Source organism: Ambystoma mexicanum, chromosome 7q, assembly GCF_040938575.1.
Source record: "Ambystoma mexicanum isolate Mex_15411 chromosome 7q, UKY_AmexF1_1, whole genome shotgun sequence".
NCBI classification, from domain to species: Eukaryota; Metazoa; Chordata; class Amphibia; order Caudata; family Ambystomatidae; genus Ambystoma; species Ambystoma mexicanum.
The window spans coordinates 946,718,180-946,742,503 of NC_090941.1; the positions used below are offsets into that span (position 1 = coordinate 946,718,180).

A 24,324-nucleotide genomic window follows, 5' to 3' on the forward strand; every position below is an offset into this window, starting at 1 on the left:
GATCTACTCTCCAGGGAAGGAGGCGCCATCCTCCACCACGACCCGAAGTCGCTGAACTTGCAGGCCTGGCTCCTGCAGCGCTAGAGTTTGGAGGATACGACATACCGGCCGATTGCAGAGAGGTTCTTGCAAAGGCCAGGGCGTCCTCGACTCTTAAATGCTACGGACACAAATGGAAGAGGTTCTCTGTCTGGTGCCACGCACAGAAGATTAACCCTCTACGGATTACGGCTCCCCAAGTACTGCTGTACCTGCTGACGCTGGCCAAAGCTGGTTTGGCACACGCGTCCATCAAGATTCATCTTGCTGCGATCTCCCGATACACCAGAACCACGGGGCGGACGTCCTTGTGGTCTCATCGTCTGGTGAAAGAGTTCATGAAGGGACTGTTCAGATCGTTCCCGCCGGTGAAGGCTCCGGCCCCGGCGTGGGAGCTCAACGTGGTGCTGACCAAGCTCATGGGACCTCCGTTCGAGCCTCTGCACTCGGCCCCGTTGAAGTTTCTATCGTGGAAAACAGCTTTTCTTGTGGCCATCACCTCCGCACGACGAGTGGGAGAGATCCAGGCCCTTTCCTGCAAGGCCCCGTACTTGACTTTCCACGACACGAGGGTAGTGCTCAGGACGCACCCCTCCTTCATGCCCAAGGTACCGTCGGACTTCCATCTCAACGAACCCTTGGTGTTACCTGTGTTCTTCCCGTCGCCTTCGTCGCCGGCTGAGAGGACTTTGCACTCGCTGGATGTAGCTAGAGCGCTGAAGTTCTACGTGGACCGCACGAAGGGGTTTCGGAAGACGTCACAACTCTTTGTGAACTTTGGACCTGTCAATCAGGGGAAGGCTCTCTCGAAGGCTTCCATCTCCAGATGGCTCTCCGGCTGTATCATGTACTGTCACCGGTTGGCAAACCGACCGCTGCCTGGCCGTCCGAGAGCCCATTCCACCAGAGCGATCGCAGCTACCACGGCGTTCCTATCTGGTGTGCCCCTGCTGGACATATGCAGGGCTGCTACGTGGAGGTCGACGCACACCTTCACGAAATTCTACTGCGTCGACCGGGATTCCAGGGAGGAGTCCAGGGTCGGCCAAGCAGTGCTGCGCAACCTGTTCGCCTGAGGTGAGCCTGGTGAGGAGGTAAGATGCTTAATGTTGAGTTGATGTGATGCTTAATGTTGAGCCTTTGCCACCTCCCGTGGTTGTGCATGTGTGTACTGCTATGTATTCTTTATTCATGAGCATGTGAATCCATGCCAGACCCCATGCTGGAGAAGGAACAAGTTACTTACCTGTAACTGTTGTTCTCCAGCATGGGTCTGGCATGGATTCACATGCGAACCCTCCCGCCTACCCCTCTGCGGCTCTTCACTTGGTCATACTGCCACTTCACGTGCTTCCAAATCTGAAGATGGCTGCCAGAGGCGGTGCTTAGGTAGAGGGCAGTCATTGGCTGTGGTCAGTATGACGCAGAGACCAGTGATTGGTTATTACTACGAAAGACAGATCAGAAACGAAACTGATACTGGTTTTTTCTTTACCGAGGATTCCCAGCCTGACGACGGGGAATATTCATGAGCATGTGAATCCATGCCAGACCCATGCTGGAGAACAACAGTTACAGGTAAGTAACTTGTTCCTTCCCAACTCAAAGTGTCGTGGTGGAAGATCCCTGTTATAAAGGCCTTCATGGAGGGAGTAAAGAGAATACACCCCCCGATAGCTGACCCAGCTCCCGGATGGGACCTTAACGTGGTACTTACCAAACTCATGGGCTCACCATTTGAACCCATGCACAAAGCATCTCTTAAAGACCTCACTCTTAAGACTGCTTTTCTAATAGCTATCACCTCCATCAGGAGAGTAAGTGAACTACAGGCTCTTTCTGTTCTAGACCCCTTTGTTACAGTTCACAAAGATAAAGTGGTTCTACGTACTCACCCAAGGTTTGCTCCAAAATTCATCTCAAAATTCCATGTAAACCAGTCTATAGAACTACCAGCGTTCTTTCAAAATCCTTCCAACTTGGGAGAAAGGACTCTGCACACACTAGATGTGCGCAGAGCGGTCATGTTCTACATGGAAAGAACCAGACCACTGAGGAAGACTAATCAGTTCTTCGTCTCGGTGGCAGCAGGAAGAGAAGGGGATGCAGTTTCAAAGTCCACTATTTCTAGATGGATTGTTCAATGCATCACTCTCTGCTATACTCTTGCTAAGAGAGAACTGCCCTTTAGGCCAAGAGCACATTCTACTCGAGGCACGGGGGCGTCCATAGCATTCATTGCAAATGTTCCCCTTGAGTCCATCTGCAAAGCGGCTACCTGGAGTTCTGTGCACACCTTTACAAAACACTACTGTCTAGATGCACACTCTAGATCTGACTCCCAGGTGGGACAGGCAGTATTAAGACATATTTTCTCTACTGTTCCTTCCTATAACCCACCGCCAACTCCGGGTACTGCTCGCTAGTCTATGCACAGCATGTGATTCTAAGCAGATTAACAAACATCAGAAGACAATGCATTACTTACCGTAAAAGCATTTCTGATGGTTGTATCTGCTTAGATTCACATGTGCCCACCCTTCCTCCCCGCTTGGATGGAAGGAACATAGACATCTTTCCATATTTCTCTATTTTCTGTACTCACTCACGTCTAGAAGGCTCCCTCAGGGCAGAAAAATACAAACAGGGACCTCGACGCGTGAGGGATTGTGGGTACAACACACATCACTATAGGGATAGTGTTACAGACACGCCTTGTCGACGTCCCCTTTTCGACTACGAAAAACAAAATGCAATACTCCGCAGTGACCACTGGATGTCGGACCTATGCACAGCATGTGAATCTAAGCAGATACAACCATCAGAAATGCTTTTACGGTAAGTAATGCATTGTCATACTTTAATTAAACAGACGATATGCAATAACTAAATAGAAATAAATGATGACAATGGAAAATGTGTAGTACAAAATATAAGTTTGAAATACAAATACACTGTTCACCTAAAAAAAAAAAAAAGATTCTTTTTCCATGTTTTTAATGAAATGGGGGGAGGGGGGGGGGTGAAAAAGCCGCCTGCCATGCCAAGCCTACCCCCCCACCCACATTTACTTTTCGGCCCACTATAGTCATCATGTAAGGTACTTTTGGCCCTCTGTCAATCATTTGTGCACCTCTGGCCTAGATACTCATTCCAGGTCTGATTCTCAGGTGGGACAAGCAGTACGAAGACATCTTTTCACTACTGTTCCTTCTCACAACCCACCACCAACTCCAGGTACTGCTTGCTGGTCTATGCACAGCATGTGATTCTAAGCAGATTAACAAGCATCAGAAGACATGCATTACTCACTGTAATAGCATTTCTAATGATTGTATCTGCTTAGATTCACATGCACCCACCCTTCCTCCCCGCTCTGGTGGAAGGAACGTAGACGTCTCACTACTTTCTCTCTTTATGTACTCACTCACGATAGTCATTAGGCTCCCTCATGGCCGTAAATATACAATCATAGGAACCTCCACGCGTGAGGGATTTTGGGTACACTACACGTCACGTTGGGGATAGTGTTAGGCACGCCCATGTCGACGTCCCCTTCAATCCTCGAAAGACTAGATGCAATACTCTGCGGTTACCACTGGATGTTGGGCTATATGTACAGCATGTGAATCTAACTAGATACAATCATCAGAAATGCTATTGCGGTGACTAATGCATGTCATAGTTTGCATTTTGGTGGTGCTAAAATTGCATATGACCGAAAATGACGAACAATTGTACCATACGTTCCCATTATAGTGAACAAGGGGCGCAGCGGTTGCGGGGGTGTCACCTGCTGCCTGTAAAATAAAGTTATTCAAACAAAAAAGACATCTCCGGTTCCCATCCCCACTGCGTGCGAGGCATGGTTTCAGGCAAAGGAGTACTGCTCCATGGAGAAGGATGAGGGTTTGGTCTCGCTTACCAGAAATATTGTTGTTTTGTCTTATCTAACGCCTCTGTGCCTCCAGGGCCTTTGTTTTGCGCTATATAAATGCATTTCAAAAAAGTGAAGGGAACTGGTGTCGCAAAGAGACAGGGGAGTCGGCGGCACACACCGAAGGATTTATTGACGAGGACCAAAAAGCAGCTTCTGGTTATCAGGCATCGCCCATTAGGGAGGAGCTACGTTTGGGGAGGCAAGTACATGGAGCACAGCAAATCTATGCAAACTACCCTTTTTCCTATTATGGAATATGCTTTGAATGTCCCTTAGGTGGGGTACTTTAAGATATTTTATAAACATTCCTAAACACTCAGTTAATATCTCAGTTTGGTTTGTATTGCACAACTTGCCTGAGGAGTCAAAATTAACTCCTTGTATCTGCTGGTTTCAAGCTAACAAGGCTAGAACCAGGATCAAAATAGCTCCCAGCTCCTGGCAATTTCGAACCCTGGGCTCACATGCTCCTAATGTTAGTTGGGTTTGGACCGCTCTGGCACCTGAAGTTCCTGCTATTTTTGCCCACCTAGGCTTGTCTTCACTTCGAAAAAAAATATTTTAAATTACTTGCTCGATGTTGCGTGGAGAGTACATTTGTTTAAATATCCGGTGATGTACAAGTAGACAGGTATGCATGAACCCATATCTTGTACAGGTAGACGTAGCATACACTTGCTTTTTTTCTACTAGAGCATTCCCATAATAGGTTTCCTAATTTGATTCTCACCACCGTTATACCTTGCCACACTTGCACTTTGCCTACCAGAGTATTTACCTATATAGGTTTGGAACTCTGTATTTTCACCACTTATATTTTGCCGGGGTTGCATTTTGCCCCAGAGTATTTACCAATATAGGCATGCCAGATTTATACGAGCACCTAGAGACTGCCCCTGGGTGGTAGCGGTGCACGGTATAAATCAACATAACATCTCACTGCTGTTCTTTTTTAGCCACACTGGCATTTGGCTTCCCAGAGTATACTACTTCACGCTACCTGCGTGCGCCACGTCCAACAGTACAGCGCAGCCACATGAAACATTCGGTCCAGCTGGTCATACTGCCACACACCCATTGCCTTGGAAATGTGCATTATGTGGCTAAACCTTGCTCTAGACCTACATCGCACTCGACCGCTACGTGCTCCGACCAATAGAATAAAATGTGGTTCATCTGTTGACATAGCATTTGACACGGATCCTCTCGCCATTGCAATATGGGCTGCTGTTAGACATCCAGCTGCTCTATCTACCTTTGATTTGGCTATGAATGCCCACATGCATTTGACCTCTCATTTCATTACAGGTCAACAGACTATGGTCTTCCAAAGGGTGTTCATCCACCACAGCTCTTACATAACACAACTCTGCTAGGTTGCTATAAATGCTCACTATCGCAATTGTTTGTTCTGAAGAAGGTTGTTTTCAATGTCAAGTACCCCGTTTTTAAAATTGTTTTTCTTTCCAGCTTTGTCAGGATTTCAACGCTACCTGGGCATGGGAAATGGAGAAGAAAGGTTACCAGGAAATGACAGTGGAATGCAAATTGGGAATGTTGAAGGTAAATATTTTTAATAGTGTATAAATGAGAAGTACACCTTCTTCTTGCCAGAGCTGAACCCCAGTTGTCTAACCTTTCCTGGTCTCCAAGACAAGTGTCCCTTTCAGAGGAGGGTCGATAGGGGCTCTTAGAGTGTGATGAAGGTCGTAACTTCTAGCCATTGAGTTATTCAAAGAATACCATTAAACCATTTGAAGCTGTAATCTCTACACAAATGGTATCTACTACCTTGAGAGAAAAGGGGCATCAAAGTCTGCAAAAAATTGAATGATCTGTCCTAGCAGAAAAGAAAAGATTCATTTTACTGCACTGGCCCTACTTGTTTATGAAGGAGTAAAACAGGGAAGCGTTAACTGGTTGCAAAACCTACAGAAAAGGAATTTTCCCACTTAGTGGTGTCCCACCAACCCACTCCTGACATCCTCTCACAATACTGAAAAACATCAATTTTTTACTGATATTTTTTTAATGTTGCCAGAAGTTATTTTTATGCAAGACATAAAATGAGGAACAATTCAGTATTTATGTGTACCGCTGAAGTAATACATTTGCAAGATGAGTGTCTGTAAAATGTACAGGTTAGCTGCGTGAAGAGTGATCGAATTTAGATTTGACGAGCAAGAGCTAAAAGCATCTCCTGGGTAATCCAGCATTAACCAGTGACCAGGAGCGACCACTGGGGAACCAGGAGATGGTAGATGGTGGTCCACAAATCTAAACTTGCACAGAAGATGCAAACATATCACTGACTATTTATGACCCCTTCTGCTTTTAAAAATTGTATAGATGTGTCATAATGCTTGTTTCTATATTTTCTCACACACAATCCACATAGGTGTGCTTGTTTGGTATCAGTTGCCCTGGGGAGCCAAATGTATCTCCTTGTAGCAGTTGTTGTCAACCTAGCCATGCTCTTCTTGGCCACAAGCGGAAGCTAAATAGCTCCTAGCTCCCCTCAATTTTGAACCCTGATCAATGGACACAAATACATAGATATGACAAAATGGCTCTGAAAACAGTTGCCGGTGTTGCACAGGGAAGTATCCATATTTTTTAGGCTTGACCCATCATTTGGTGCGTAAAGAGAAGTTCAGAAGTTTCATAAAGCAAAAGTTCATAATGTTGAAGGAAAGTCATAGCCTGAGACGAAGTACATAGTATGGTGTTGCGGCAGGCAGGGTAATTGTCAAATTCAGGTGTACAAGATGGCCCATGCCTGTTATTGATCTCAACTGTTCAATATAGCGTTCAATACCACATTTTGGGGAGGGCAGGGTTGCTACCAGCCCTCCAGCCCAAGCCAGGTAGATCCAAGCACAGCATTCCAGCCATGCGCACCCATGGAAGCAGCTGTTATTTCTAATTTCCATCCTATTTCTATACTACCCTTCTTTATGAAACATCTTGAGGCTTTAATTTTCCCCTTCATCTTACTACTTGGAGTCTTCTTTAGTACTGGACCCTCTTCAGTCTGGGTTTCAGTGATGGATGACTTGACCAGGTGTATTGATGACTGGGGGCGGGCTTTGATTTTGCAAGACTTATTGACAGCTTTTGATACTGTCGACCCCTCCACTCTTCCCTCCTCTCTCGCCTGGCTTCCATCGGGATCGCTGGTCCCGTACTGGCCTTGTGCTCTTCGTTCCTGACCGGCCGCAGCCAGGCTGTATCTCTGCCTCCTTTTTCTCACTCTTTGCTGTGGGGTCCCCCAGGGCTCCACCTTGTTCCTGATGTTTAACATCAATGTTTGTTCCCTGGTGGCCCTTATACGCTCCCCTGGCTTTAGATGTTACACCTATGGGGACAACATGCAAATCATGGTCTGTTTCAGTTCTTGACTAGGACGAGGTGTTTACTCGCCTGCGCGACTTCCTATCAGCCGTGGGTAATTGGATGGCCACCAGTTGGCTCAAGCTTAACAGGGATAAGACTGAGGTCCTGGTTATTGGGGCCTCCTCTTAATTGGCTTCCAGGTCGTCTTCTTTCTGGCCTTCTTCACTTGGTGTGTTTTCCTTTCCGGTGACAGTGGTGAAGAATTTGGGGCTCTACCTATATGTCTCGTTGTCTATGGCCTTCCAGGTGAGCGTGGTATGTCGGTCTGGATACTTTTTGTTGCGGGTTCTATGCAAGGTTCTACCTTTTCGTTTTTCTCTTCACCCCTTAGTGGTGGGTGCTCTTCTTTTCTCTAGTAGGCCTGATTATTGTAATGCTTTGTGTTTGGCATAGCCGGTTGGTCTTATCCATCAGCTTATCCATCAGCTGCAATTACAGAATCTGGCTGCTCGGGTTGTCACTGCAACCCCTTATGGTTCTCACATCAGCCCAGTTTTGCGTTGTCTCCATTGGCTTCCTGTGCAACAGCGTATACCTTTTTAAAATCCCTTTACTTGGTTCATCGGGCTTATTATCAGGTCGGGCCTGAATTTCTTCTGGAAAAATTCCAGCCTTAAGTTCCTTCCTAAACTCTCGGTTCTGGTGGCGACTGCCTGGTTGTAGTTCCCAGGTTTCACCTCCTGAGAGTTGGTGGCTGTGCTTTTTCTGTAGCAGCCGGTAAGCTTTGGAGTGGTCATCCGCTTAAATTTAGAATGACTGAAATCATTTGACCTTCAGTCATCTACTCAAAACTATTTTTTTGCTAAACCATGGTGGTGTATGGTCCTGTTGGCATCTTCCTGGCGCCAAGATGCCTTCGGGTGAACGTCCGTGTAAGAAATTCTCCGAACATAACCGTATGTATCGCTATTAACACTCTGAGCCGCTATCAGGTGCTGATACTTTTTCTTTTTAAGGAAACCAATCTTTGCGCAATTCTTGCTTTCCTTAAAAGGAAACTAAACATATGACGCTGATTGGAAATAACTATTTCCAGGACTTGCAGGTGGTCCAGGAGGTGTGCAGTGAGTGGGCATGGGTCGGAGTGATGTGGCACTACAGTGGGCACTGTTTCCAAGGACCGGGTCAAGCTTGGGCAGTGGCGCAGCTGGCAGGTATGAAAGGAGGGCAACTACTTGCAGATTCTGCTTGTTTCCAGACTCCAGATTGGTAAGCTCTCTTCTGCAGGTGCTAATATATAATGCAATAATAATGGAGCGAAGCAAGCTCTGCAGGCTAAGTACAGTGTATGGTATGGCAGCAGATCTCGATGTAGAGACTGGATGGAACCACTGAGCACTACTTTGTGTAAACATCTAGTTAGCTTTGTGTATTCATTAAGAAAAAAGAGACTAAGAGCAGTGGATGGCATAGTAGGCATAATGCGCATAGCACTGGACCAGGTAGGTAAAATATTGTAGTTTGTGACCATCTCACTTTCAGGGAAGCTAGAATAAAGGAACAGGGTAAAAAGACAGGATGACGAGGAGTTGGATCAGCTCATGGGTTGAGCACCGTTACACAAATGCATGCAACCCGCAGGTCCCAAAACGGTTTGCCATCAAAAGCATTTGCCCATCTGATCATGTACACATTCAAAAGTTTTCTCTCGTCAATATGATGCACCTTCCCCAACAAAATGAAATATAGTTGTCGGTATGAGATTTAGATGCACTAATCTAAACTTTATTGAAATGTGGAAGTAATGCAGGGTTTTATAGTAGCAGTACTGTAAATATGCATTTGGCAACTTAATATGTTTAGGAATGGAATGGCAGAGCTGCCTTTAGAAAAAAATATTGTACAACCTACTGGCCTTTGCCAACCAGGACATAGTTGGCTTAATAAAAGTGGCATCCTAATTACTTCTGATTTGCAAATATTTGAAAGAGAGAATCCTTCTTGGCTAACACTGCCACACAGGTTTCTGGGACTTTGAATAGTGAAGATTAATACCGGTGCTCGCTCTCTCTATTAGCACCTTTGAACGTGCAGTAACCCGAGAAGAGTATGGAGAGTCCTAGGAATGCAGGCCAAGATATGCTTTCACTAAAAAGGACAATTTAAATATCTAGCTTTGCTACACGAGTGTCAGTTTAATTGGCAAACCTACACAATTGCATAGCAAGTTGCTATGCAACGCTGCTTATTTTATGCCTTGTGTTGAGTGCAAATGTTGATGCCTCCCCATTAGTACACTTGGAATGTGGGAGAGATGGGAGAACCAATCCCATTGCAAGACCATCAAGCCTTAACTGTTAGGTTTCTGCAAGCTGTTTAGTCATGTAATTGCTGTGTTCAGCCTTGTAATTCGTGTGTAACAGATGCAGAATAGTCATGTACCAAATTTCGCTTAGGTTATATTGTATTTAAAGGTGGTTCTATGTAAAGTACTTTGGTGAAAGACGAACTTTGCAGTTACTTTGACATGTAACCCATGCACACACGTTTATTCTGAGAAAAGACAACCTTTTTTTTTTTTTATTGCTTTTATCATTTTTATGATTTTGCAATATTGTTACTACGTTTAATTTCATTTTCACTTTTTTCCCTTTTTTTTTTTTTTTTTTTCCCCCGTTTGTTTAGTTCTTATTAAACAGTCCGTTTGTGAGAGTTTCCAGTAAGCAGTTAATTTCAGTTCAATTAATGCTTTTCACTATCGTTGGCCACATCTTTCTTAGCGCATTCTTCCAACGCTGCGTTGAGAATTTTGGCTGTTGCAATAGACCACGTGGTCCGTGAACCACTCATTAAACGGGACCACCACACGTCTTCGTCGTACTGTGCAAAGGGTTTCAACAGAGGACCTACAAACGCTCTTCTCCATTTGAAAGTCTTGGGGCAACTCCTAAGAAGATGTTTCACAGTCTCCTTTTCTGATTGTGAATTGCACAGTCGACAGAGGTTTGAGTCCGAAAGGCCTCTTATGGACCGAATTTCGTTTGTCGGCAAGAGGTTTAATCTTGCCCTTAAAAAGGTTGAGCGGAGAGCTCTGTCTGGAAATCTTTTGATTATTTCAGGGATCGCATCCAGTTTTTTAGGTAGAGACGGGAGATGTTTTAGAAGTTTGATCTTTTCGGCCATAGTGTGGGTTTCAATCCAGTCCTCTTGGTCCATTTTTTTTTTTACTTTGACTGGGTTACCAATCAATGTTTCTTCTGTGCATGCAATCTTCTCAAGAATAGCTCTTTGTTTGGACATCCATGTCGTCCACATCTTACAGGTGTTATTGCTCATTTCTGTATTTAGCAGATTATATAGCGGAGGTGATTCGGGCATAAGTATTTTCCTGAATAGTGACATTTCACCCGCCTCTTTAGCTGCTTTCAGCGATCGAAGACCTAACTCCCTTCTGATACCTGCAATCGGTGTCGAGTTTGGAAGATTAAGGACCTTCCGCCAAAAATACCCCTCCATTTTTCCCCATAAATCCATCGGGAGGTTGGGAAGGGCGTCGGCTCCGTAGACCAGGCAAGGGATTACCTTACCTTTGTAGAATTTGAGCACCGGCATCAACGAGAAGCGTCCAAACTTCCTATCAATGATCCTTGCCTGAGTTGTTAGTTTTCGGGTTTTATCCCACAGATGATGCTGCATGGCGAGTTCAGATTTGGAGCTATCAATTGTTACGCCAAGGTACTTATAGGTTTTGATGGTCTCCAAAGGTACTTTGTCAATGAACCAGCTTGGTTTTTTTCTTTGTTTCTTCCCCTGGCATTTTTCTATTACCAAAATTTTTGTCTTCTCCTTATTGATTTCCAAGTTGTTGGTGAAAATATACGAAGACAAGTTATTGAGTTGCCTTTGTAGGCCAATTTCTGTTTGATCGAGAAGAATGATGTCATCGGCGTAGAGAAGTCTGGCTAAAGGTGTTTGCCCAGTTTTAGGTGGAAAAGATCTTGTTTGGCTTGCGCTTTCTTTGAAGTCGCCCAGAAAGGAGATAAATAGGGCCGGGGCAGGGGGACAGCCTTGCTTCACCCCTCTGGAGGTCGATATAGCTTCAGACAGTAAGCCTTGACGGTTCAATTTTACTCTCATAGAAGTTGCTGTATGGAGTGCTTTGATCGGTGCCAATAATGATTGCGGACAATTCCAGGCAGAAAGTTTGGTCCATAACAGCTCGCGATCAACTTGGTCGAAAGCTTGGGTAAGGTCTATGAAGGCTAAAAAGATCTTTCCGGACCCTTCGATGACTTTGCTCTTCAAAATACTGAGAGTCAATATGTTGACTTGGGTTCCGCAGTTTTTGGTAAAACCCGCTTGGAAGGGGTCATGACATTCTGCCGATTTGGACCATGATTGAAAGCTTTTTTGTAAAAGCGACCCGTAGATCTTTCCAATAGTATCCAACAGTGCAATTGGGCGATAGTTGACCGGGGCCGACCTATCCCCTTTCTTGTATATCGGGGCCACCACTGAAGTAGACCAGGACTCCAGAATTGATCTAGACAGAGTGCAGTTCTTAAACACTTTGCTGATAAACGAGGCCCATTCATCGGGATGGTTTTTTAGGTCGATGTTAGTAATTCCGTCGGGGCCCGGGGCTCTAGATGGTTTTAACCCTTTTATGGCTAGCCTGATGTCGTTAATGTCAGAAAAACCCTCCCAGACGCTGTTTGTAGCTGGTGATAATCTGTTCATCACGTTCATCTCAGGGGGTTGAAAAATGGACGAGAAGTGGGATATCCATGCCGCCTCTCCAACACAGTTAGAGGTTGTGGATGACATTTTGGAACCGTCGTTTTTATTTATCAGTTGCCAAAACGCTCCCGAATTTTTATCTGCTAATTTCTTGAGCATTTCTTCGGCGTCTTTTTGGTAGAGGGCGAATCGATGGAATCGTAGCCAGGCTTTGTAGGTTTTTTGTTCTTGGCTATAAAGTTTCACAGCGTCGGGCGTTCTTAAGGTTGTCGCCTGTCTTTTCAGTTTTCGGAGCTCTCGTCTTTTAAGAACCAGTTCTCGGTTGTACTCATGCAAGGGGTTAATTGCAGTTCTTTTTGGTTGAGTTTTAGAGTAATAAGGAATTAGAAGGGGTTGGTAGTCCGCTAGGTGGTTTAGAGGATTCGCTTCTCTGTATTGCTGCCTTTCATACGCCCCCGTCAATTCTATGATCCTTTCGCTCGTGAGTTTGAGTCGATTTCCTTGCAGGGTAGGTTCCGAGGCTTCTGATAGAAAGAGGCTAGCGTCTCGCTTGGATGGCCAGCTGGTTTTTAAGATGTTGTGGTCGCTTGCCCCAGAGCGTAAAGTTTCAAACGAGGTCAACCGGGCTAACAGGCCCTCTGAAGAGAAAATGTAGTCTATTGTCCCCTTTTGTGTGCCTCTTTCCCATGATGGAATCGGGTTCATTGGGAGGAGTGCTTCCTCGATGTTATGCAGGTTTCTGGTGTTCATCAATTGCTGCCATTTATCGCCTCGAGAGTCTGTCCTGATTTTTTCTTTTGTGGAGGTGATGCCTTGGCCCTTTCTTGGGCATCTTGCGTTCAGGTCTCCCGTTATTATGATCAGCGGGTCTTCTTGAGTTGTTAAGATTCCATCTATCTCCGCTTCAATGATGTTCAGAAATTTCTCGTCTGTAATGGCCTGTGGATTCCAATACGTCGTGATAATAGCGAGCCAGTGTGTCTCTTTTTTTTTCCTGTTTTTATTTACATCAGTTGGTATTTCCGAGGATTTTGACCATTCAACAAGCACGGCTAGATGATTTTGAGTGGCACCCAGACGCTTCTTAATTGTGAGACCTACTCCGTTCCGTACTGCTATCAGCAGACCGGAAGAAGGGCGTCCCACACGACCCTTTCTCGCTGGTGCTACCATGACTGAGAATCCGTCGATTCCCGGTTTTTCTGTAAGCCATGTTTCTTGCAGGGTGATAATGTCATAGTCCGCCAGGTTTACCTCCCCAGGTTTTGTAAGGTGGCTAAATCCTCTTGTGTTCCAGGACATCAGCGTAATATCAGAGCGTTCATCGGGCGTTGAGGCTTGTGAGTCTCTCGAGAGTCGGTGAGAGATGGAGTCGTTATTTCTCGGACCCACTGGTGATAATTGCTATTTTTTCGTTGATGGCTTTGATGCCTGAGGTAGCCACGCAAGCAGTTGTTTTATAGGGGCAAATGATAATTTGGAGTTTTCTGCTTGGAGGGGCCTTGACCTTGGTTTTTCAGTTGTCATGTGTTTCTCAGATCTTGATATCGCCGATGAATCTTTTGGCATTGTGCTTGTGTAGTCTTCTACTCTTTTTTCACGTGCTACTGTCGCAGATGTTTGGTTTGTTTTCTCATTTGTGCCTCCCCCCTTTTTATTATTATTTAATCTGAAGAGTGGCTCTTGACCTGAAGGTTTGCTGTAGTCGTCGGAACTTCTATTTCGTTCTCTTTCTGATTCGCCTTGGATGTGTCGTCGATGCTGCCCAAGCTTGGTTTCTTTGTCTGCTGTGCTTAACTATTCCGTTATGATGTACCCGCAATTGCGGAGATCGCTTGAATCGTCACTGTTGCATCTCCTTGCCGCTTGGTGTTTAACATGAAAAAAAGCCTTAGCTTTGTTTCCGTTATGGTAGGGTTCCACTAGGGTTAAATCTGCCGTTGTTAGATGTTTTAAGAATTTCGAATGCTTCAGAATTTTTAAGATTGTGCCTCTGTTCAGTATCATTTTTTCTGAGTTTTGCGGGATTTGTTCAATTTTGAAGATTGTCGATGGAGGAAGTATTTTTTCAGGTCTATGGACTCTTGAAAAGACTTTTTGTCTAGTTGGGCTGTTTTGTTTTTTTGAAGTGCGGTGTCTTCTAGGACTAGTTGAAGATCTTCTCCTGTATGAGTTGCGATAGTTGTCGTCCTTGAAATCTAGTTCTTTCCGACGCTGTTTTATTGGAGATGAAACTTGACCGCCTGCCTTCGGCCCTCTTGGGTGTCTTCTCGAATTCTCATCAAAGTCTTCAAAACAAGTATCACTCCGTCTTCTTCGTTTTGGCGGTAGGGGAGAGGGAGGGTTGTTCTTTTCAGGTGACAGAACCTGTTTTTCCTGTGACCAGTTTTGTGGTCCCTCATCCCTTATCAGTGATGAATGGGTGGAGAGGTTCATGATAAGGTCTTCTCTCATAAAATCTTCCGTTGTAATTGGGGACTTTCTTTGATTGGGTAGAGTTTCTGGGTTTTCAGAAACCGTATTTCGAAATGGATGTTCTTTGGCCTTAAGGTGGTTATTTTTAGGCCGCGTCACAGGTTCCGTTAAAAGTGATTTCGGGGTAGTGGACTCTAGTTCTCGGGAGTCTATATTTTTATCTCTGTATACCAGGACCTTTGCTGAATCCCTCCTTTTTGTCAGGCGAGTCGGGCTATTCGGGCTATTCATAGGTTTTTTAGGGATGTGCGTTTTAGCAGGACCTTCTTTGGGCAGTGGTTGAATAGAGGAAAGACCCCTCCCCTCTTTTGTCGACAAAGTTGGCTTAGTTGTATCCGCCATCAGAAAGAAAGACGTGTTCTTTTTGTGTTTGGACTGGGACGCAGGAGGTTTGGCCTCAGGAAGGTGCGTCATCTGAAGTACAGGTCCGGTTTGAGATCCTTGGTCTGTAGAGTCTTTAATTTCAATCGGTCTCTGTCTTGGTTGTTGTGGCGTCGTGATCGTTTTAGAGGATGTCAGCAGGATTTTGTTAGAGTTCTGAGTCCAATTTGTCCTTTGCTGCGATATACCCTTCCAGGTAAATCAATTTTGTATGGATCATTGCTAAAAGAGTAGTGTGGTCTTTTAATGAGTCACTTACTGCCTCGTAAAGTTTGCCAAACGGGGCAAGGGCAATAGTGATTGCTGACATCAGCGTTGCTAAGTCCAGCCGCTTAGAAGGCAAGTCTTTCTGATTTTCTTGTTGAGGCTGGTCTCCTGATTTACTTTTCCTCCTTGATGTTGCTAGAGGAGGAGATAGTGGAAGCAGAGGGATATTCTTCTGCCTCTTTTTCCCCTCTCTCCAACTCGAAGCCTTAGCTGTTAGGGCTTCATGTCCTTGATTTGGGGAACAGGTTCTTGGGGAACTGGTCTGGTTTCTCAATGCAATTCCTTGAAGTGGGGATCCGTTTTGAAGATCTATTGGGTTTTCTGGATCCATCTCGCTTTCCGATTGAGCCGTGTTTGGCAAAAGGGATCGCGAATTCAGCAATATTGTTGAAGTGGACGGTGGTAACGGACTCTGTGGTAGAACAGTTGGGCATACCGGACCACCGGTTTTGTCGCTGGTGTCAGCCTTGCGGTTTTCTTTAGGTACTGGACTTGCCGGGGCCGGTAAGGTAATCGAGCACACGGCCATCAAGGGGACCTCAACCTCACTTGAAAAATTAAACGGTCCAAGGACTTTATTGTAATTGTTGAATCCAGTCGAATCCTCCTCATTCTGAGATGGTTCTGTTAGATGCTCACAAGACACTTCTAATATCTCTGCATCTGTAAGTTCTTTTAGGACATCGTATTTCCTTTTTCCTTGGCTGGTAAAGTATTCTTTCAAGGAGTTGCATAGCACTGCTTTCGACATAGTCTTTAGAGCAGGCAATTTCTTTTTTGTATTGCAGAATTTTTGTTTTTGTGCATTTTGCTGCAAGCTTTTTGATTTTCTTTGCGCTGCAGAAATAGGCACTTTTGGCCCTTGCTTTCCTTTGTTGATTTTTTTTCTTTGGCGGAGGGGTCGCAATGGAGGAGGTAGAGTCCTCTGTGGTGTTCATTTCGACAATGGAGTCATCTATTTGGATGTTTGGCTCCAAGTTCAAAGAGCAAGGCTTTCGCCCTTCCGGCGCTGACCCATTAATTTCCTTTTTGTTTTTTTTTTCTCTCTCTTTCTCTTTCTTTTTCCACTTCATTTGAGTGGGTCTTGACTCCTCCTTCCCCTAGGAACGGGGCGTTGTTTTCCGCGGCGTGGAAAAGCACAGCGATCCGCCGCCGCTCCGATGAAGAGTCTGGCTCCTCCTCCGTGTCCCGCACCCGCAGCTCCACCAACGAGCTCGTCGGCGGTGCGCCGGCCACGGGGGAAACCAGCTCCACCGTCGAAGCTCTCGTCTCCTCGGGACCCGGCCGGGGCTCAACGAGTGGGGCCCCCGCGCCACTCCGAAGGCAATCGTCCATTTCCTCTGCAGCGCGACCCAACCCGGCCTGCGAGTCCCTCGCAACCCGCCTCTCGGCCGACTGCACTGGGGGCGAGCGCGGCATGAGTGCCTCCGCAGGCATAGGTGGCTGCAGACACTCCGCTCTGCCGCCTGGAGAAGCCGGAGACCCCGCAAGGGCAAGGGCAAGAACTTCCACCGATGCCATTTCTGCGCCGGTGCTGCCGGCATCAGGTCCAGGTGAGGTTGTTTGCACAAAAGTGAGCTTTTTAGCTGGGGTAGGGGACCTGAGTTGTATGAATGAATTGTCTGCCGCCAAGGTTTCACCAGACGGGTTAGAATGACGATTGAGTCTAGAATCTTTGGTGTGAAATAGAGTGTGTGGCGGACAGCCACGGGATAAGGCACTTCTAGCTGGCTCTAATTTGCTTAGTGAAACACTTACACTCCTCGTCTGTCTTCGTTCTTCTTCCCGGCCCACCGGTGGTTTGGGGACCATTCTGCTGGGCTGCTCGTCCTGCCCACGGACTGCCACTGACTGCAGCTTCAACTCTGCTGCCGAACTCCGCGGCCGCTCCGCGGTTGTGGCGGGGTTTTATGCACCTCCCACTCACACACTGAAAATGCTGGTGACTGCTACTGTAGAGAGACTCAGGGTAGACTGCCACTGACTGCAGCTTCAACTCTGCTGCCGAACTCCGCATAACCTTTTTCCCAGTTTGTGAATGTAACTTTGAATAGTTTTTTTATTTTTTGTTTCTTGAAAAAAAACCAGTGTGCCCTTTGTGATAACACGTGTTTCGACGGTATCCCCGTCTTTTTCAAATCAGGGCTTGTTATTCCATATTCAAAAAAAGCATGCATATAAACCATTCACATTTCATTGTGTGTGTGAAGTTAAAAGACGCATTTCAAGTACACAGTAGTAGAAAACACCAAAAGGACACCATTATGAAAATTCGGCCACTGAGGGAGGGGTAAAGGGTAGGAGTGTTTGGGGATGGTAGAAAGAACATAAAAAAAGGAAAAAGTGTTGAGAAACACATTAGTTCAAAAGCTTTATCATTATGAACTCGCCTCTCAGATTCATTTCTGGATTCTTTCCATTTTAATTATTCATCTAATGCATGGTTCGTATGGTATTAGGGTTTTGGCGCTTACCCAATGGTACTTGTTCACGTATCTATCTCTGTCTCATGTTTCGGGTCACGGGTTGAATCCCATACTTTGGTGAAAGGGCTACATAAAATAATACATCCTTCCAGTAAGTGAAGGCGATTGTCCTCATTCATTACTTTTTTCTTATCTGAATAATCATGTTTGAACTATGTTTTTCACATGTCTTTTATATTTTTCTGTTTTTGTGCTAGGGATTCATTTTATTTGTGAATATTATAAAGCAACTTTGTATTTTCTCTAATTCTTTTAATAAAATAGAAGTATTGTAATGTTTTTAACCATCCTGAATTGGCTTCCATTATTACTATCCAGCAATAATCAATGAAGATTTTCAGATTTGATTGATCACTGTAATCATACAGAATTGTCACTTAAAATTATATTTTTATTGAATTTTCCAAAACATATATGAACATTAACACCCCACTTTTTCCCCCGCCAGAAAGACAAATGCAGTTGAACCTTTGTTCTAGCGAGCACAGCATCTACAATTACATTATATCCAGAATTCTCAACCATTGTTGTTAGTCACTTTGGAGGTTCGATAACACAAGACCCCGGTCCCGCTGAATTCCATCCTGTTTCCTTTCACTGTATGTTACCCACTCCAATGCCGCAAAGTTCCACACTTTCTGTAGCCAGTCAAATGCCATCTGTACTTGCTTCGGTTTCCACTTTTGTGCTATCACCAGCCACGCTGCTATAAGTAAAATCATGTATCCCTGTAACTACTGCCTTGGGAATAAATCATTTTATCCTGGTCCCACAAACCACACAGCCATACTTTCTCTATTTTGCCACCCCCTGAGACTTTCTGTTTCAGCTGGGAGTTGACCTTGTGCCAGAATGGTTGGATACCGGGACATTCCCACCAAATATGGAGCCAGTCCCCGGTCGCTCCGCATCGGTATCTGGTCTTTCCATCTAACACCTTTCCATCAAAGTATTAATTGAATTGCCTTTCCATCAAAAAGCATATTCACTGAATACTTTTCGATGGTTAATTTCGATGGACGGGGTTAGATTTGGGGCTGGGGTTAGATTAAGGGGGAGAAATGCTTTTGCTTAGAAATTTGTAGACGGAGGAGACCAGTTGCTTAGATCCTGATTAGGTTGTGAGGAATTTCTTGAATGGGGTTAAGTGCTGAGTGGTGGCTGCCCTAATATGTGGGTCTGACAGCCTATTTCGTAACTGCCACAGCCTCCCCCCCCCCCTCGGTGATTTTTACAGACCTCGAATTACATAATATCCTGCCCTTGAACATATAGTGCAATTGTGTACACCCCGCTGCCCACCATGCCCTGTACGAGCCCTTTTCATTCCTGGGGAGAATTGTTTATTGTAAAACAGCAGTGTAAATGGGAATGGGGAGGTGGATAGGGTTCCTCGTACCACTAACGAAACCCAGATGTCCACTACCAGCCCAACTATCTTGCTGATGTGCACATTGGTTGTCTGTTTTCCCCAGTCACAGCACTCCCGATAAGGGCGTCCCCGCTACTGCCCTGTTGCGACCATACTTTGTGGGTGTTGCCAGTAAACCATTCCCTCACCACCCGAACTTGTGCTGCTTCATGGTACTTAGGAAAGCGTGGAAGCCCTAGTCCCCTCTGGTACCGTTGGGGTACTTGTCGCAACACAGGGAGGTTTATTCTGCCATATCTGTCTATCATTTTGTTGAGGAAACTAAAAAAAGAATTTAGCACTTGGATTGGGAGAGCCTGGAAATAATACAATATCCGCAGAAGAATTACCCAGCCATGAAACCATTAAAGAACCCCACTCTGCTTCTCCACTTTAGTTTTCTGTAACAACTAAGGATATTTAGCCCTGTATAGTTGTTCCCATGACTTAGTGAGGGTAACCCCTAAATAGGAAATCCCTGTCGGTGCTATTTAAAGTTGGGTGTGGGTCCTTCTCCACTCCTATTGATCGGGGAGGACTGACAAGTTTAAGATTTCGGATTTATGCTTGTTAATTTTTAATCCTGCAGCCTGCCCGAACACATCATTCCCCTATAAGTGCAGGCAGTGATTGTTCCGGGCCTGCCACTGCCAGCAGCATTTCATCAGCAAATGCAAGGTTTTTGTGGTCCTCCCCACCCATACTGATCCCACTGATGTGGTCCAGAGTTTAACTAATAAGGCTATAAGTAAATGGCGTATAGTAGCAGGGACAACTGGGATCCCTGTTTAGCACATGAGAAAATCAATAACTGTAAGCCACCAACCGTGCACGCGAGCATTGTCTGACGCATTTCCCCTCAATATATGCCACTATAAAAACTGTTTCATGCTGGCTATGCCCTTACTTGTCCGTACAGGATACAACATTATTCCATTTTTACGATATAAGAAATTACACAGTTGGCTTTGCCTGTATAATAATTTACACTAGTTGGTTTTACCTGTAGAAAAAAGTCCAAGCCACAGTAAAAAAAAAACATGCCCGACTGAATGCAGTAATCTAGGTCAGTTTAGACCAGTAAACACTGCTTTACCCTTGATGCCCAGTAAAAACATGCCATGCCACCCCAAGAAAGTATATCCAAACTGGCTGCACCAATGCAGGCTACTCTAGCAACTTAACTTTTCGTCATGCTAGCTTTCCCAGTAAAATAATGCCATCCCACAATAAGAAAACACAATTACTGTCTCCACCAACGTAGACCAGTCAAACTACATCAAAATGATCATGTATGCTTTACCATTGATGCCTAGTATGCCCTGCTGCCCACACCCGTAAAGTTAAAGGCCTGTTCCCTTTTCTTTTTCTACACACAGCGTATGCACACAACGCACCTTAACCCATGCCTTCATACAACACTCCTATTCACCTGCGCTTTTGTACATTCACACAACATACGTTCACCCTCACATTTGCACACAGCACTCATACTGCTTGTATACACGCATACATAAACATGCACACACCAACAGCCCCACATCCATACCTGCAAACACATTACACAATATAGACTTCTTGTGTGCATTTGTCCTTTGTGAAGGTATAATTTAAACCAATTCAATAAAAAAATATAGACCTACATTTCACTTGCCTTCTGCTCGCACCTTCAGTATGCCGATACCAAGTCTGAGACCCGAACAGAAGGCCTGTCCCATGCATAACTTGCTGACCGAAAATGAACGGTATTGCCGCCTGTCAGTCAGTACAGCCTACACTAGTAATGAGGTAGTTGGACCGGACCTATGAGCCGTTGGCCTTTTACAAAATTAAAAACGTAGCAGAGGACTTTCCCCTGCTCAAAGGCAGGCAGCACAGACCCTATGAAAATAATGGACAGTGCTGCCTGTCACTGAAGCAATGGGTCAGCACCCCGACCATACAAATGAGCCGCCGCTGATTACTTTCTCAAAAGTAGATAAAGTACTATTTTCAAATACCCTGGAAATTGCTAGCAACAGTAGCAGCCCAACATTCGGATAGTGGTTGAATGCATCAATAGCCCCAATTAGACCATAATTAGATATGTGATCATTGTAAGCTCACTGACATCGGTTATGTAAGATGCTATTATTAACTTCCACTTATAGTATGAAAGCATGGAATTTGGGGCACTGATCTGTGGTGCTATGTAAGGCAAAGCTAGGAGAGTGCTCTATATCCGCAATGGCTTACAGAAGGGTTTTTAATTTCCAGCACAGTCCTGCTATACAAATTATTCATTTGTAGTTGAGCATTTGCACTTTAGAAATGTCTGCTTTTTTAAATGTTTTTCACGACGAAGGCTTAGTTCCCGATATTCCACTAAATACTAAATGTCAGTGTTCAAAATAAGTAGATGAAGAAATGGGATAGGTAGGTCTTGCAAAGTAGGGAAGGTTAGACATGAGGCATCTCAGCCAAACCCCTTAATCTTTCAAATACTATAAAAGATCTATAAAAGATCATGTGCGGAGCCGAAACCTATGGTGGTCTGGCATGTTTACAGCTGAAGATATTTTGCAGATTTGAGTGCCTGTTTACATGATGTAGGGGAACCTTTGGAGGGGGATACGTGAGCTACAGTGAGAAGAGAAATCTACTCGTTTTGTCTGACATATTGAGGATATGAAAGGTCAGACTAGTCCGTGATGGCTGGGGATACAAGTGTTTTGGGTTTAGATATTATGTGCATACAAGTGCAGATATCCTTGAGCCCTTTACAATGGTAGACCATAGGAATTTCAGTGACTTATTTAAGGTTGTTCTGGATCTGTCTTTTAATCACCTACTATGTTACTTGTCCTAGATGCCACTTAAAATGATTTACCCACATTTCGACCTCCAATACTTATACCTAATTTTCCTAAACATTCGACCTGCAAATCTCGACACTAGTATTTAAACATAAAACAATGCATCAGCCACGATATAAATGCTAAGCTATAAAACGTGGTGGCAAGCCCTCTTTACCCCCAATTAACGCTACACTTCCACAACTGCCTTTTATCTCCAGTGCCCCAAAACGCCTTGCTTCACTCAGCACATATTGTAAATCAAATCAATTAATATTGACATTGTTGCATGTGGACTCCAGTAAGCACTAGAGGGCAGTGAAACTACATGAATGTCACCAGCAGAGGCGAGATTGTGAATGAACGAAATGAGACCACATTCAGACCTCACTAGATTGGTGTTTTGTGATCAAGCGATTCGATAAAGACTCTTGGATCTTTTCACTTATACCTGCACATGTGCCCCCGTCAAAGACACTAGTTTGCTATTCACAGATTTGACTGGAAACAAAATATTGGAGTGAATAGAGCACTAATATCTGCATCGTTTAAAGTGTCATGGTTTGGCAGAGTGAGAGTTGTCTCCCTTGGATTTGGAGGGAAGTGGGGCCCCCCACCCCCTTACTCTAGCTGTGTTGCCTAATGTTCAGTGATCCAGAGTCTTTGCTCTTTTTGAACCATTTTCCCATAATGCCAAATATACACTGTTGTGGTTTAAATCCGTAAATGGGATTTATGTGACTTCAGAATGATTGAACAAGTTGGGTGGAGCCTCATGTTGTGGTGCCTCATGTTGTGGTTATGTCCAGAGTTTTGGAGAAAAGTGTTACAACGTATCCAGCCCTTTAGTGTGGGTTCTAAGTTCACTACAGCACAATGTTGGGTCTGATTGTTTAGCAATGACACACATAAAGATATGCACATGTTGCTGAGGCTAAAAATCACTGCTATGGTTTGGATTCTGCAAACTGATGTTCTCCCCTCCCAGGCTGCCAACCCCTCCCCAGGCCCTCCAGACGATATGATTATAATTGCCCGCACCCCAATAGCCTTACAACTATCGGTGGATGCATATACTCAGTTTGTCAAACCACAAACTGGCAGTGAATTCTAATTAATCGGCAGTTATGGCGTGTAGAAGCACAGGGGGTAAACTACTCAGAATGTGCACAATTTGGAGTGGTGGAAAGCCCATACACATACCCAGGGTCAGTAAATTCGAATACCTTGGAGTTTGTTTTAGTGAAAACTGTCGGGGCTTGGCCATGTGGATAAACAATGTTTGAGAATGAGGCAGGCTCTGGGGGGGGTGTGTCTCGGTTTCAAAATGTTTGTCTAAGTCAGCCCATTAACCTAATCATGGAGGTGTACAGAGCCCAAACTAAAACCGCTACAAATTATGGGGCTGTATTATGGGGTATGGAGAAAGTTGCCAACATTGAACATTTAGAGAATACCTTCCTGAAGAAATAGCTGGGTCTCCCACAATCTGCACCCAATTATGCCACGCACATGGAATTTGGAATTGGGGTGCCCGCACAGTGGTGATTGGTTGATGGCACCCCTGTTGCACTGGTTGGCGATATGGTCAAATCCCAAAGCCACGTTATTGCAGACGATTGTAAAAACTGTGGTGACTAGTTCAGCTAAACTGAAAATTCCGTGGCTCTTATACATTCAGAAATGTATTACTCTGTTACACTCTGAGTTTGTCCGCCAATCATCTTGTCTCCCTGTTCAGTAAAAAAAATCTAAGCAACAATATAATGCCATTCTTGTGTCAAATAGGGAAGTTTCTGCTTTGGGGAGCCCTGCGACCAGAAGGCCTATAATTTTAATTACTTTCGAGGGCATCCAGCCATACTTGCTTCATTGCCATAGACTTGCTGATCGGTGGGCGCTAACGCGGGCCCGTTTCAATTCTCTATGGCTTGGGGCACGAACCAAGAATTGGTCGCATAATGAACAGCCTATTGCCTGTCCATGTTGCTAATAGCCCAAGGAGGACTTATTGCATTTTGTATTATTCTGTCCGGCCTATAGGGATTTGAGAAGAAAAATATTATCATTGCTCAAAAATGTAGGCTTCACCCAAGCCAGACATTCTTTGCTGTACGGATTGTCAGCCGCCATCCTACCTGGGGCCTGGGGCTCTGTGGAATACTTTAGAAAAGCTTGGTACCAGTGGAACAAACAAAATTTAGCATTACTCTTCCAGTTTTTCGAAATATGCCACAATACGCGCTCTGTAAACCCATTCTATTTATCATAAGAAACGCTAATTCGTGGTGAAATCAAACCCACCAGGCATGCAATCGGTGTCTGTGGGAATGTGAGATTTTACACTAAGTCAATATGTTGCATGACTTGTTCCCAGAAGGCGTGGACCTTGTGACAGGACCAGAGCGTATGCAG

The 24,324-nt window shown here is 44.8% G+C and overlaps 1 protein-coding gene across 1 annotated transcript in view; it reads left to right on the forward strand.

The window, feature by feature from the left end:
• Positions 1–24,324, forward strand: part of RSF1 (remodeling and spacing factor 1) — a 1,138,572-nt gene that overhangs the window by 107,697 nt on the left and 1,006,551 nt on the right. The window contains exon 3 of the mRNA XM_069639968.1: positions 5,450–5,542. Within this exon, the coding sequence (XP_069496069.1) occupies positions 5,450–5,542 (93 nt within the window). The remainder of the gene's footprint in view (positions 1–5,449; positions 5,543–24,324) is intronic.